This window comes from Channa argus, chromosome 11 (genome assembly GCF_033026475.1).
Source record: "Channa argus isolate prfri chromosome 11, Channa argus male v1.0, whole genome shotgun sequence".
Lineage (NCBI taxonomy): Eukaryota > Metazoa > Chordata > Actinopteri > Anabantiformes > Channidae > Channa > Channa argus.
Window position 1 is genome coordinate 16,490,001 of NC_090207.1, and position 16,277 is coordinate 16,506,277.

The 16,277-nt window shown below is 40.0% G+C and overlaps 1 protein-coding gene across 2 annotated transcripts in view; it reads left to right on the plus strand.

The window, feature by feature from the left end:
- LOC137136750 (uncharacterized) overlaps positions 1-15,554 on the plus strand; it is a 53,944-nt gene extending 38,390 nt beyond the window's left edge. The window contains exons 3-4 of one of the 2 annotated variants that reach the window (XM_067522427.1): positions 13,833-13,875; positions 15,289-15,554. In XM_067522427.1, coding sequence (XP_067378528.1) covers positions 13,833-13,875; positions 15,289-15,535 — 290 coding nt within the window. In that variant the 3' untranslated portion in view covers positions 15,536-15,554. Of the gene's footprint in view, positions 1-5,774; positions 7,035-13,832; positions 13,876-15,288 lie in introns of those variants that run through there. The other variant, XR_010915621.1, reaches the window with a different exon arrangement.
- Positions 15,555-16,277: the final 723 nt, after the last annotated feature.

Genomic DNA, 16,277 nt, shown 5'->3' on the forward strand with positions numbered 1-16,277 from the left:
GTAATACTGATCCAATCTAAGAGAGATATCTCTTGGAAATTCTTGGCAGAAATGTGGCCTTGTGAATATCACCGGATCTTCAGGGTGTGTGCCCCCCTTTTGTGTCCCCAACAGTTTCCCTCACTTTAAAGACGTTCTCTCTCTGTATAGGATGGCACATTTCCCCCATTGTAGCAGGGGTTTTACTATATTGGGTTGCGATGTAAAAACAGTTTTTATGTGCAGTGGTTTTCGTACTTAAGGCAGTTAGACACTAATCTCTGCATAGTTCTTTATAACTGCCTCTTTATAATAGCTGTTTCTTTTCTCTGATTTGACCCATTGCTTCCCTCAGTAATCTTTCCACTCCATAATATGTAATATGAGACTCCCCGCCTCCCTCTACATGTTTTTTGACCTTTTAAATGTCATTTACAGGTGTGTTGAGGTGGCTCTCTGCTAATACACAAATGTTATAAGATGTTTATCTATCCAGAAGCCAAGAGGCCTGTGAGAAGGGACAGTCTTTCTACTGACATACCCACCAAACTGACCCTGCAGGAGAGCCACAAAAAACTTAATATTATTGTATAAATGTCTTTCGACAACTGAAAGAAAGGTGAAAATGAGGACTAGAAAACAAAGGAAAGCAGAGAGAAAGGTCCAAGGCATACAGGTCTCTTACTGTGCTGAGCCAGGAACAGATTTTTTTTTTCCCTGTGATCAATCCACAGCTGAACTCTCTGACACCTCATCTGCCGTGCTGACGAGGCGTCGCCGTGCCTTAATTGAAGTGGGTTTGTCTCATCCCTGCTCTCCCATGATCCTCTTCTCCATGGGTCAGTGAGAGGTAGGGGGGAACCCCCTTGAGTACACCGCATTGGTGGGATTGCTATTTGCCTCCTGCCGTCCTACCAAGAGGATGTTAGATTGAAGTTATTTTATGCTTGGCTTACCTCTCTTCTACTCTTCTGCATCGTATCTTCTGCTCTCTCCTCTTCCTGTCTTTTTTTTCTCTGCTCTACCGCTCCCCCGATCCCAACATTCTTAAAACCTTTCAAGCAACAAGAAGGAAGAAAGGCATCCATTACACTGTGAAAGTACTGTGATTTTATGGAGGTCCTGCAGTTGAATAGATATACTTTTCCCAGTGGAGCTCAATTCTGTTTGAAATAGCTATCATCTTTTTTGTCTCAAAATCTATTGCATGTGTTCTCAGAATGGAAGGATCTGAGAGTGTGGAGAAGTGCCATCTTTGGCTTACTTTGTTAAGAATTGTCTTATGAGAGTCAATAATGTCCAACCAGCCACCCATAAGTAACATTCAAACTTTACATTCTCACTTAAGAGTTTTTGTTGTTAATGCTATATGGTAAGCAATAGCACATTGTGCATTGCTTGTGTAATATCTGTGTACGTGAGTGAGTTTAAACTTCTCTATGAGCATGTGGCGCTTTATATTCTTGTGCCTACAGTATATGTGTGTTCTGGAGTAAAGCCTGCTTGTAGCTCTAAGTGTTGTGCGCATTAGGGGAATGAGGGTAATGATGTGCGAGGCAGTTGAGTTTTGTGCCAGGGCGACCCTGCGGCTCACACCCCATTCCCAGCCCAATGTGTTTCTGATTCTCTCCATCCCTCATCACCAGTCAGCTTCCTCTGACAGCAGCCACGTTCATATGAAGCACATGCACACACACATACAGTCAGAGACAAATATACTATAGTATATCTATGATTGCTTTCATACATGTGCAGTGAAGACAATATATACACCATATCAAAGCCACCTCACGATGTGCATACACACGCATTAGATTTATTTCTTTTCGTTTTCTTTTTTACAGCTACAAAACAGAACGACTCATCTACCTCTTCTTTTTTTTTCTTACTTTCAAGCATAGAACAATATTCAACCTCATTCCAAGGGTGAAGTGGTAAGGTCATTGCATAAGTAGAAGTCAGCTTTGATTAACCATTTTGAGATGCAAACATGTGGGTAGACTCATGTTGACTCACTTAGATGTATTCCCAAAAACCTGTCAGAAACATGGCTATGCATATTGATTCCTCTCTTGTCATTGTTATTAGAAAGATGTCTGATTTTCTCAGTATTTCCCCACCTACACTGTGGGGGTCTGCTTGGGACACAAAGGCAAATATATGACAAAACCTTCTTCAGCACTGCTTACCTTTATGGTTCACTCCAGTAATTGGCCTAGGGTGAACGTACCCTCTCAACACTGGCAGTAATGTATTTGAGAAGATATTGAAAAAGCTGATGAGGGAGACAAAGGATGTGTTGTAGAATACAAAAGTTAATAATGGTAGAGATTTTGACGAATGGATCTCTAAATGTATCCTGATGTCGGTCTAAATTGCATTCTTTAGCTCACAGTTTTGTGTTTTTAATTTATACATTCTCTCATTGACTATGCAGTGTGCATGTGCCATACAAGAGAAGAGTTCACTTTATGTGTATTATAATGCACAGAGAAAAAAGCACTGTTGTGCTATGTACTGTGTATATGTATATCCATTGAGTCCAGACAACCTTATGAAATGTTCCGATATTGTCTTCACACAGACACAGGGAATGTGTCTAAAGATTCATGGACTAAACACTCATGCAATGTGCTTTTGAGTACATATCATTTTATTGCTGCATGTATCACCCCCACACTGAGACATCTAAAAAGGGAGCATGATCTATACCAAAACATTAATCATCATTCATTGTATGTTAATAAATTCAGAATTTCTCCATTTACCATGCGGACGTCCACGCGTGCTGGAAATGCAACCTTTCCAGAGCTCATAAATCACACACAGTGAGTCATCTGACAAACTACCCCAAACACAGGCTGAGGCACTGCGATCCCTAGGGCACAAACACACCATCTAATGTGGCGGATTCCGAGCGGGGACGAGAGCTTTCTGACACCTCTTGCTGATTCTTTGCTGCCAACCTCTACCAACATGGAGCATTTGCCACAACTCGGGAGAATAACAGGCAGAGTCAGAGGGGGTTGTGGGATGCCTGTGGTCTTCTGCATTGAATTTGTGTTCATCAGAGTCTCCTCTCCTCTTTATAGTTCCCTCTTTTTCCTTATGGCTCTTGGGGTTGAGGCCATGTGCAAACAACAACACTAAATCCCAGAGGCTTGGTTAGTGCTGTGTACAGTGGGGACCCCCTGTCTTTGCCTAACTGGACAGATTTCACCATTGGCACTTAAAAAAAGAGAATAATGTGAACAATGTTACTTGCAGCCCTTTAAGTGGCCTGGCTGTGCAAAACTCCTGGTATCTTATAAAATCCTCAAGCAAAAATAAAATATATAAAACGTAAAGAATTCAACAATAAGTACAAGTATTAGTGTTAGTTACTATGAATAAAGTAAAAAAAAAAATACTCTGCAATTGTTTTATGCAGCAGAACTGCAATGTTTATCAACTACAGTACTTGAACAATTTCAGGGCCTGACTTTCAGACCAGTGTTGTTTTGAATTTTACATAATTTTAATGAATGCAAATATCGAACATATAAATGTGGAAAATTCTGGTGCACAATTACAACAATGTTTAACTACTTTCTCTTACACTCCTTACAAGGCTACTTGGTATTACAGTGTCTGTCGCTAGCATATACTGTCAGAATTAAGCGATGAGAGCACATAGTAATGAACCACTGGCTAAAACCGAAATCTACCTCAGGAAAGACTGTGGCACGGGAGGTAGACCAGTCGTCCACCAATCCCATGGTTGTTGGTTTGATCCCCAGCTCCTCCTTGAGCAAGACTCTGAACCCAAAATTAGTTGCTCCTGATGAGTGTAGGCCAGCTACATAGCCACTGTATTGGTGTGTGATTGTTAGTGCAAAGGGCTGAAGCAGGAAAGCAGTGTAAAGCGCTTTGGGTACCAACACGTAGAAAAGCACTATATAAGTGCAGACCATTTACCATTTACATCAATTGAAGTGGAAGCAACTCATAAAGTAACACCAGAACCCAAAAGGTGTAGCACACACCGGCAAGGGAATTTTTTCCCTTGACAAAGTGGTGCCGTCTAACATTGTAGCAATACCTTTCAGAGGCGATCTAGTAAGGAGGTGTTTTTCGGCTGTGTAAAGACAAGTGTCAGTGTGTATGTGTATGTCTGTGTTAGTGTACATCAGCATACATCAACTTCACCTGCGTTAATAGTTTGTTACATAATGGCTATCTTTTCACGGCTCCAACGCAGCACAGACCATCTTTTTCCACAACTTTTATTGAGAGAATGTGAAAAATAATTAGTGCGCTTCTGCTTCTTTTAACAAAGCTCAGTGAAGAATAGCAGCTTCACATTTTCAGCTGATGCTGATCATTGCTATTACCAGTAAAAATGACAAATGCACCAGGTGAGAACAGCTCTTGCTAACTTAACGTTATTTCATGACTTAAACTGATCACAGGCCAAAAATGAAACGCGCTGTTGTTGGTGTTTGTGTGTTCTCAGCGAGTCAGTGGGGAAAGGAAATACATGTGTAAAGCCACAGATAGTTTATATATGAGGTGTGGAGAGTGGAGTCTTTTACTTCCAAACCAAAGAGAGTAAGACATCTGTCAACAATCAGTGAAAAGCTCAATATGTTTTAATTGATCTACAAAGAGAGGGAGAGAGATAACGTGCCTGTGTAGTTACAGAAATGTGTGTTAAAGAAACTGCAGTTAACATTGGTTTTCCTACTAAGCGACTCATTACATATATCATAGTATACATAGGTACATAGATAACAAGAATACAAAAATACAATTGGAGGATAGCAAACAACAAGTAATCTGAGATAAGAGACTTCATAAAACTAGTTAAGCTTACAAGTAGTATCCCCCCCATGTGAAGCATATGTGTGGGGAATCCCCCCTATTAAAAAAGAATCAGGCCATGTATACTATAGAAATACATATAATCTTTAAAAATGTAATATGTTTTTGTAGTTGTTATAGAACAATGATTGCATTTTATGTGATTTATTTATTTTTTTTCAGTCTATACTCTACTCTTCATTCATTATAAATTTGTTCTAATCTGGTAGTTCAGAGAGCTTGCCAAAGCAAGAAGGAAATCTGTGCAAATACAATAGAATCTCCTCTCTACAGTACAGAAGAAGAGAAACTGATTTATCTGCTACCAACTTCAAAAGCTCAGTAATATTCAGTTCTATTCAAGTGTAAGACTGCTATTTGTGCACCTACGTGATAGATAAAATTATTTTTAGCTTCAGGGAAGGGATATCAATTGTTTCTCTTTATACAGCATAATCATGTTCATTACCTTTTAGCAATGTGGTCACATGATCTCTCTGTATACACTTGCGTTATGTTTCAGATTAAAAGATTAAAGGTTTTGTTGTGAAAAAAAAAGGCCAGATTCCTGTCCAATGGCATTGATGATACTGTCAAAAATGGGTTTAAGTCAGTCTACAGTTGTGTTGTATACAGTATGGAGAAGACCCTCTGTAGTACGATTAGAAAAATAATGTCATTTCATGTTAATGACCGGAGTGTTTGCGTTGTGCAAAATGATTGTCCTCTGATATGCAAAGCACTTAGGCTGAGGGTAAAAACTTGTCTGTATATATTGAAATTCAGTGAAAATAGAGATGCTACTCTGTGCAGTATAGAACAGACAGCATTATTTATCTCCTTTTCTCCGTTTCTCTCTTTTCTCCCCCCCCCCCCCCCCCCCCCCCCCATGGGTTTCTGGATCCTTTCCCATCTCTCCTCTGTTGCCCGGGCCTATCCTTCGCTCCCTGGAGGTTGGAGAACGAGTGGTTATTTCTGACTCTGGAAGATGGTCGTGACTAATTGATTCGACAACTGATGGAACATGTGTAACGTCTTCTTTTCCCAGACTGCTTTGGCCTTTGCTCAGATGAGCAGGATCTATTAATGTATTGTGCATATATTTTTGTACTATATGGCTGCGTTTGATATGAGAAATGAGTTTATGCCAGGACTGTTTGTGTTTCTCTGTAAATCCCACGTAATGTTGTCCCTGGTAATCTAAAATATTACTGGACTGTTTGATGTTATCCTTTGAGGAAAGGAATTTGGTACACATTCCCCTTGGTCTCATAACAATGGATTATGTGGCTAACACTCAAAATACTCCCACTTATGTCTCTGTTAGATCTCTTTGTATTGTTTTTACATGTTTTTGAGATGTTGCACCACATAAACACAATTGATCCCAGAGGTGCTTTACAGAAGGAATGCATCTAATTCACCTATTGAGGTTTAGTCGTCTCTCTTTTCTTTTTCTTTTCTTTCTCCATATCCTCTTCCCATTGTTTTTTCCCCTCAGGTCCTCTGTCCTATTGGTTTGGATTTGGGTAGGGTCCAGAGACTTAATGAGCCAGTTCTGATGGGCCAAGTCCCACAGGTCTTGAAGGTGCAGCAGGCTGCGGTTGATGCCCACTGCAAAGTACCTAATTGATCTAATCATTGAACTGATTGGCCAAAGAAATCAGTCTCTGGTGGAAACACATGAGATGAACAAAGACGAGTGCTTAGTGGCTACAGGCCAGTTTCCTGTCTTTATGTACAGTACAATAAGCTGGAGCTACTTTAGGTAGGGCACTGTGGATGTGTGCAAGAAGTTGTTTGTGTGTACGAAGATCCTTGTTTATGTGTTGCGGGATGGCCTTCTGAAATGCCTCAGTGAATAAAACGTTTATAGTTGCTTCAGTTTTCTTTGTTCATCCAAAGTTCCTGTTTATGAGATACATTTTTCATGAAATCTTGACACCTAGAGCATAAAGTTCTCATTCAAGCTCACATGGAGTGGATAATGTTTTGCATGTATTTTTAATGAACAGTGTAAAGTATATTTCAAAGGAGTACCATTCATTTACATCTTTAAAGGTCTGCAAAGCAAGGCACACTGGAACTTCCTTTATGAGGAAGACACATTCAGTATATCGTTGGGATGTGGAGAAGGCCACTAGGGAATGATCAAGTGTGCATCCCATCGACCCGCATCCTCTTCCCCATTACCCTGACATTTCATCCCAACATTTAATTCCAGGCCTTTCTAAAGAGCAGGTAATAGTGCAGAGGGGTACAGGGACCCAGAATTAAGCAGTTTTACACCGAAGGGTAATTTGGTGTGATAAATGTGCCGTCGCTGGTAACTAATAATACATATTTTAAGTAGCAGCAGTGCGGCTCCGTGGCCCAGTAAAGGTAGCATCATTATTAATGTGGGAGTCGCTGCGTGTTTTAGTCAGGGTTACGGCACCAAGGTCAGAGCTACGTTTCACTGAATTAAAAGCCATTTTGAGCTATGGCACTCCTAATCAACTCAGACCTAAAGGTGCATAGCTCAGTTATAATGAGGCACCAATGAATTTAAATAAACAGCAAGATCTGGTGATTTATAAAGGCAATGTGCTATCCTTATAGCTCGTTAGCCATGACTGATACTCTTTATTCTCTGGGCCTCTTTACCCACAGGACCCTGAGCTTTTAACCAAGTAATGTCTGCCTCCATTGTCAACGGATATGCATTCGGAGCAGGACACTTATCCCCGTCATTATGAAAAGTGGAGACACAATACAAGAGTAATGGTAATGTATGCCATCCAAATAGGTGATTTTTCTCCTCCCCTCCCTCTGTTTTTCGCCAATGTAAAAACTACCCTAGAGTTTTAGGCCTATGAATTCATCATCATATTTTCACAAAGGGTTTTTCATATATCCTAAAAGGAAGTATAATCCTTGATACTGGAAATGTTTTGCATTTAAAGGGGTACTTTTGGTCGGGGAATTGATGGGGATGTTTGGAGGGTCTGTAGAGAAAGAAAAGTTCTAGTTTTTAAGAGTGATCACTTATATAAATTATAATATTTTCATGAGTGAAGAGTCTTGGCTTATTTAAACTACTTTGCTTTGAAAAAATAAAAACTTCTGCAGTCAATGTGCCACCATTAATATGGTGATTAGGAACTTACTAGAATAATGTTTGATATTCAGAGTCTCCATCCCCTACATTAATTCTTAAGTAGTTCCCTGTCTGTAGCAAGAATAACTTTTCCTCTTTTGTTTTAAAATACTGGTTTAACCTGTTGCAGTTATAGGTTTTGTTCCTGGTTTTGCATTTCTAAATCCGATGTCTGTGGGAGGTTAGTTAGTGTTTCAGCTGGAGCCAGACAGGGCAGTGAGGCGTGCACATGTAACCGCCTCTTTCTGCCCCCCTGTGGCTCCTGTTGGGGCATGCCAGGGCATTTAGCCACTTCATCAGGTTCTTTGTTGCCCGCCTCTCTTTTGTGTTGCCCTTGAAGGACGTTGCAAGAAAAGTCAGGGCTGCAACCTTTACATCTTGATGGAGCTTATTTGGGTAAGGTTTTGAGAATTCCGTGGCTGGAGGGGGGGAGGGCGGGGGCTTATACTATTGACTGTTTACATGCACTGAAGTAACCAGATTAGTCAGAGAAATGGTTGACATGCGCGTGAGTAATCAGGATTCCCCAGTCCCCTAATGGAAAGCAGCGTTCCGGTTTACATGTCAATTAGGAAATCCGCTTATTCAAGGAAAACGACTCTAACCTAGCTAGTTAAGTGGCTGTAAACGGGTGTCAGCTCATGACGTTCACCTCATGTTAAAATATGCTGCCTCATGCTAAAAAATTTTATTGCTTTTCATTATATGACAGCGGTGTAATTAAAGAAAGTCTGACTTTAATAATAATCATTAAAGTATGAGAACAACTCAAAGGTAAAGAGCGGTATTCTACCAATCAAAGCATAATTGGTTTACTTCTGCACAAGCAGATGCACTACATTTTTCTTTGTATGTCAATACCTGAGGCTATTCTGAATTTAAATTGACATAAAATATTTTCATTTTCCCAAGGACAAAAGTGTTGACTCACTTCCAAAATACACTTGTTTGATTTCCCATGAGAACATAGTACACAGTGACACCCATAGCTTTCACTATTCAGAGACTCACTCACTCAGCCTCTCACTGTGCTCTGCATTTCAGAGTAATTTTCACTCCTGACACCACGGCTCTGCCTACCTGCCAATTTCTGTCTCTGTTCCTGAATGGGTGATTTGTAAAGCCATGTTCACCTCAACACTCAGAAGATTTACTCAGGAGTGAACTTGCCAGGTGTTTGAGCTGTCAGTTCACAAACTTGCTGATCAGAAAGCGGAAAGAAATGGCCACATTCAGCCAGTTGACTAAGCCAAATGAGTTGCTGTTGTGCACTTGAAATGCAATACATATGAACATTACGGTTGGTTTGTGACTTCCAATAACAAAAGCTGGTATTTTGTTACAAAAGCATTTCCGGAGTTTCCTGCACTACTTGCATATATGTATTGGTTAAAACTACTGTAATAAATATCATGACTGAAAATTTTTCTGTGATCTAAACATGTAGTATATAGTCCTTTTTTAATTATTATCTATACAATCTTTGTTTTAAGTTATGTTTTCAATTTGTCTACACCTTAAAACTTTACCTTTTCTTGTTTATTCTCTCGCCTTCCTCTAGCCATGATTCATAAACAAGCTGCAGTTGTTTTTTGTGCTGGAGGTCATTGATTTGTCTGCCTCTCCACGTAGGTCATTGAGGTCACCATGGACCCAAAAGCATCAAGCTTTGAAAATGAGAAGCCCTGCTCGGCTCTCCCACTGGCGACCGGGAGCACCCCTTGCCCGCACCCGCCCTGATGATTAATGCCACCTCAGTCCAGCCACAAACCTTTCTGCCTCAGATAATGCCAGGCAGCAAGCGCGGCTGACACTTTTAATGTATAATTAAGTAGAAAAAGTCAGCACTGGCTATGCAAATTTTTTAAAATGATAAATGACGCTGTACAGCAGCAGGGATTGATTTGGTGTAAATGAAACTAATTAAGGAAATGTCAAACATAATTAATAAAACAGGTTTAAGCTGCAAAACATTGTCAATTGAATGAATGAGGAGGCATTGGCTCCCATTGTTCAGGCTTTATTTAGGTCTTGTGTTTAGCTTGTTCCTTGCTCCAGAATGCTCTCTCCCCTCCTCACTCTCTCCACCACCAATTCCCTGAGAGGGGGAAAATAAATTTGCTTGTCTCTCTGCTGACTGTAGAAATTAATTGCTGAAATCTTGTCCCATCCAAGTGTTACATTCACACGCAGGACATTAACATAACTAATTTGAAAGAGCTCAAATGACTGCATAATGGAGCTCCGTCACCATGCATGACAGTCGCTGGTCATACCAAATTAGCTTGGTTTTATAATTGAAAAATTTCCCCCCCCTTTCTAATTTTTTTCCCACAATTTTTCTCCTCCCTTCATCTACTTATGTTCTTTATTGCTCCTCTTCCCTCTATGGTATCTTTCCTTTCCATTCTGTTTCCTTGTTAAGAACAAAGGTTTTATAATTTACAAAGAGTGCTTGACCTATAATTAGTGAGGAGTGAGGGGAGAAGAGGGGGAGTGCCAAGTGGTGGTGGCAGAGTCAGATCCTTAGTCCTGGTAATGATGCTGGAGACCTTGTGGCCCCCTGGGATGCAGAAGAATAATGGGATGGTCTATTTTTATGGGGGAGCAAAGCAATGGGCCACCAGCCGTTGGGATGCTGGTGCCTGGGTAGGGTGCACAGCAGCAGGGGATAGCTGGGGGCAGAGGAGGGTGACCAGTCAGCCTGTCAGACTGCCAGCTCTCAGCCCTGCCCATCAGTTCTGTACTTCAGACTGATGCACCGCTGTTGGCCTCCATGCCCCCATGCTAGCCGTTGCCCTTGCTGCAGAGAGAGAATGGGTTGGGTGGTTGAGTGGGTTAGAGGGGGTAGAAACATCTGCCACTCTGAGGATAACAGAAGACTCAAAGATGCAAGGTGAGGGGGATATCAGGGGAAACTTTGGATTATGGACATATATTACTGAACATATATAAAAAGTACTGTACAAAGGCCTGGAATGAATAATAAGATACATTTTAACCCGTGTTTGAACCTGAATGCCCATACGCAGGATGCGTTATTAAATTCAAACTAAAATAAGATAAAGCAAATAAATGGTATACCAGTCCAAAGTTTTATATCTTACCCAAGTAGCATTTTTGTAATCTAAAAATCTGAAACAATAAACACTGTTATGATTGTGTACTGTCTGACCCCAGCTTGGTGCTAATAGAGATATTGTTAATATTGTGCTTCTGTGCAAAACATTGCCACAGACCTATGGCTGCCAATATTTTTGTGTTTTGGTAATATGCACTCTAGGCACTGCTATTTATCATACTCCCACATAGCTATTCTCAAGAGTTAAGGAAGCAAAAGAAAACAAAAACAAGAAAACAAAAAGTACAAGAACAAAAGAAAACCAAAAAACACAACAATAAAATAAAACTCTGGAACAGTTAAGGTCTTAATTCCCCTTGCATTTTCATTCTCATCTTTATTTCATTATTCCAGTGAGGATTCAAATGCTTGTAAAAGTAAACTTAAATCCTGGACTCCTGTACTGTTTTTTGAATTGTTTATGCACTAACAGCAACAGCTCTAGACGAACCATAGCCCCACAGAGCAAAGATGATTTTTACACCAATGCTCGGCATGCTGCTGCTGTATTTAAGGATTCTGTGTTTAAATGCATGGTCCTTTAATGAATATTCTTTTTGTCAAGTGTTTTTCTTTCTCAGTATATTTGATACCAGAGAAACTGTATATAGACTAGAAATTAGCAGATGTTTATAATGAGTTTTTTTTTTTTGTTTGTTTTTTGCTAATAGATTGTATGGTCGACTCAAGTATTTTTTTATTTTTTGAGCTATTGGTACATGCATATCTCCAGAAGCACTTAAGTATAATGTACCTTCATATTACAATTGTTGTTTCTGTCTGGTGCCCAAGCTAGAGCTGAAGCTTGTCACACTTTGTCATGGGGTAATAACCAACTTTCTGTAAACCTTTAAGCTGTATACTACTTCCGATCAGTACTAGTGCCATCCTTTGTAGATATTGGTGCCACATCTTACAATTTTAATAATTAATTGTTGCATCATTATGCATTTTCTTAATGAATGCCTTTGGTTTAGATATTATTTAGGGTTGCAGGGGGGGCTGGAGCCTATCCCAGCTGTCATATGGCAGAGGCAGGGTACACCCTGGACAGGTCGCCAGTATACTGTATCTCAGGGCCAACACTGAGAGACTTACACAGAAAGACAACCATTTACACTCTCATTCATAGACAATATAGAGTCATAATTATTCATTACTAATAAACACAAATTGACAAAAGTGTGATTTATTGTATAATATCATGTATAGTATAATTATACAAATTATTGGTTATTTATGTTTCCTGTTCCTTCACGCTGATGTTGGTCTTGAATAAGCAGATTTTTTTGTTGTACCTTTTATCCAGTGGCTGAACTTGGGAAGGATCAAATTGTGGACCAGTCTCGTTTGCAACACCACGATACTAAAGAGTCCTAGATATACAGTTTCTTTCTTTATGTAACTTTGGTTTGTTTAATACAGTTTTTTAGATTTAACATTCTCCTTGAACCCTTTTTGGTTGTATTGAATCTCCAACGTGTCTTCTCTACATGCGTCATGCATTATCATCATCCCACAACAGATCAGACTTGCATGTTTGGCACTCAAGAAACCTCTTTTTAATATTTAAAATGTGTTCCTTTTCATAACTCTTATCACACTCACTATCTGCTGCTTCAAATTTTTAAATGTTTTAATTTGTGTTCGCATGACCATCATGCACAGATGCAAATTTGGAGCCGTCAAATTAACAAATTTGTTTCAAATTATTTAATAATACACTTGGATTCATATTTATTGTGGCTCTGTTAGATATTATACAATTTGTATTATGCACATAAAGTTATGTTAGTAAAAAAGTGTTGCACTCTTGTTCCAGTAATAAGAGTAACATATAGTAGTTCTCATGAAAATCAGTGACCTGCTTATGCATTTTTTTTTTTCCTGAAGTTTCCAAATCATATTTGAACTTTTATGTTATTTCCTTTCACACATTTTGCTACGTTACTTTCATAAAACCCAAACCTTAAAATGCCAAGGGTCACGAGTCAAACATATGCAGCGCGCATTACAATTTATTACCCCACATTTGCCTGATAATTTTTCTCTTTTGACAAGCTTAGGTAAATCATAAAGCCTACTCTATAATGTATGAGCACTCTGTTGGCTTGATGAGTAAAGTTCGTTGCCATTGGTTGTTACCCCTGTGGTGTCTGAGTTCCCATAAGACCAATAAGGCTCGTCTGAATTCCAGCATGACTGCAGTCCTTGCAGGAACAGATAGTGGTCCTGGTATTTATAGAAACCATATGCAAATAGATCAATGCCATGTTAGATTGTTAGTGCAGAGAGGTGACAGTTAAATACATGTACATAGAAGGAAAAAATCTGTAGGCTTCTCTCTCTTTTGAGTCAACTAATCAGTTAGGATGGCCCTCTCTCCTCATTTCATTTGAATACATTGAGCTTGGACTCAGACTAAGGACGTGTGTCTCTCCTCCCATGTATAGTATTCTTCTCGCTGAAGACTCATTATTTTACAGCAGGGTGTGTGAGAGGTGGCCCTAGTCTCTGAACTCTGGTGAGGCTGTATTAATCAAACTTCACACAGCGGGGAAGGGTCCACCCACTGACACAGCACCGTTCACTTTACACTTAAGGGCAAAAAGGAGAACACACAGTTCTACTGTGAAACATGCAGCTTTTCAATATTGACATTTTTTAATACTTTAACAGTAATGCCACAATGTTCAATCATTTCAGTCAACATCTCTCATGCTAACATTGTTGTCCTCCTTTTTTCCACAGAGGACAACAAGATCTTTGCATGGGGAAATGGCACCAGTGGACAGTAAGTCAATTTCACGTAAAACATTTTTGGAATTACAGCGTTGTCATCATCCTCATTTTGACAGTTTGTGAAGAATTAAAAAAAAAAAAAAGAGGTGTCCATAAAAGTTAGTTTACTCCAGTGCACAGGTCATTTAAATGCTGTATTGTCTCCTGACAGTATATCACACAGCTGTATATAAAAGATACTCTGACAGATACTATCTGTTGGTGTTACACACAAACATAAGTTGTTTTTCTCCTGATGAGCTTCCTTGTTAAAACTTATCCAGCCATGAGCCAGTCTGGCTCTAATGACATCTAAGGGCCTAGGGGCTTCAGTGATTCAGTGGCCCTCAAATGCTCAAAAAGCAGCACAGCAGACCTCAGAGAAATACATAAAAGAAATAAAGGCAACATTTCTTGCTCTCTCATCATCTCCATTGTCCCTTATTCTTCTCCTCTCACTCTCCTACCCTCGGTCTCATTCTCGCTCTCCTCTCATGATGCTTTGACCCCTCTAAGCAGGTCGTTGCTCTCCAGTGGGGAGCTTATAGTCGGAGGAGCCTATAGTTGGAGCTCCACAACACCCACTTGCAGAGCAAAGAGTGAGCATCTCCTTTATACAACTGGCACTCTGATATCTGAAAACTCCTCGGCTCTCCTGTGTGTCTCACTGGAGGCGAGAGAGGAGAAGAGTACGAGGAAGCTGTGTAAATTTAAACTGGCAAACTTTCTGATGGAAATAGCAGTGACCCCAGAGTGGTCTTGTCTTGAGTTGAAGCATTGTTGTAATCAATACAGGCTCTCGTGGGGATGGCGGGCGAGGACCTTTCGTTCCCCGTTTGTGGAAATAATGGAGAAGACTGTTTGTTATTTTTCCCAGACATGCCGCAAACTAGCAGATATGGCCAGGGCATTGCAGGTTATGACGCTGGCTCAGGGAAACAAATACAAAGAGGGGCATTTTATCAAGAAGCAAACAGCAGAGCTCTGTTTGAAGCTGCTGGGAGCTCACAGGTCACAGGGGTGCCAGGGCTGCGTTTGACCAGCTCATCTTGAAACAGGGTCTTGGATGTTCTTTGTTCGCTCACACTAGGGACATGGAGACAGAAACATAACACTTAGCAAAGACCTATGTAAAGACATTTTTACAGCTACAAATTCAGTTAGTTTTAGTTATTATCTCTTCCATTGGAACTTAAAATGGACCTCACTGAAATATGCCTGTTAGAGATTCTGAACATGTGACTCTTCACACCACAATATTAAATATATATATACACACACACACACACACACACACACACACACACACACACACACACACACACACACAGGTATGTGTATGCATATATGTACTATGTGTGTGTGTGTGATATACAGTATGTTGGTATTTTCTCTACATTATAGAGGATAACTCTGCTTTTTCTAGGCTGGGTGATGGAGAAAGGAAAGTTAAAAAACAGCCAGTCGAGATAAGGTTGCCACAAGAAATAAACGTCAAAGGAAGTGATGCAAATATGAAGGTCTCCAATATAGTTGGTGTGGCTTGTGGAAGTAGACACTCCTTCATATGGACTGAAACTGGACAAGCCTACAGTTTTGGGAACAACTTTTACGCCCAGCTAGGCTATGACTTTCAGTGGGCTGACTTCAAAGAGCACCAGGTATGTGGATAAAAATAAGTGTCTTTACAGAGACAACCAAATGAAAACTAAATGCCTTCTGAAAAGGTGAAATATGTGAAATGTGAGGTAACAATCTTCATATTATTATACATGTACACATATTATACACATGATTCTCAGCTTTTTAGCCAGTGTGATTTTACACATCCGAATTAAAACATCTACATAATATCTACTGTGTGTATGTATTTATTTATTATATAATATAATGTTGTGAGAGTGTGGCTGCTGGAGGCCAGCCCGTGCGGTGGATACCTCAAGGGTCTGGATGGTTCTTTGCTTGTTGTCTCTATCTCTGTCCATACATGGCTTACCATACTGTAGCATGCTGCTGAACCATACAAATCCTAAATTAAGTGCCATGGAATTGAAATTGGCTCTCTTGTGAAGTGTTCCACTTGCATTGGAGCTTAATTTTGCCTACTCATATCATTTGATTCAGTCCCCCAGTCCCTTTTTTGCTTGCTGCAGCCCGTCGCTCCCTCTTCCTTTTCATGCAAAATAAGCCCATTTACCACAATGTGACAGTGTCTAGGTGAATGATTGCCACTCAACACTTGATATATGGGTATGGGCTTCTGTGCGCATGTGTACTGGATATATTATATCCTGGACAGATTTTCCCAGTCTCTTGCAGTTACATTAGTACATTGTTATACATTAAGTCCTTCATTTCTTTTATCCAAACCACATATTGTAATGGATGGATCGGAAAAGAGGAACAGTATTTCAG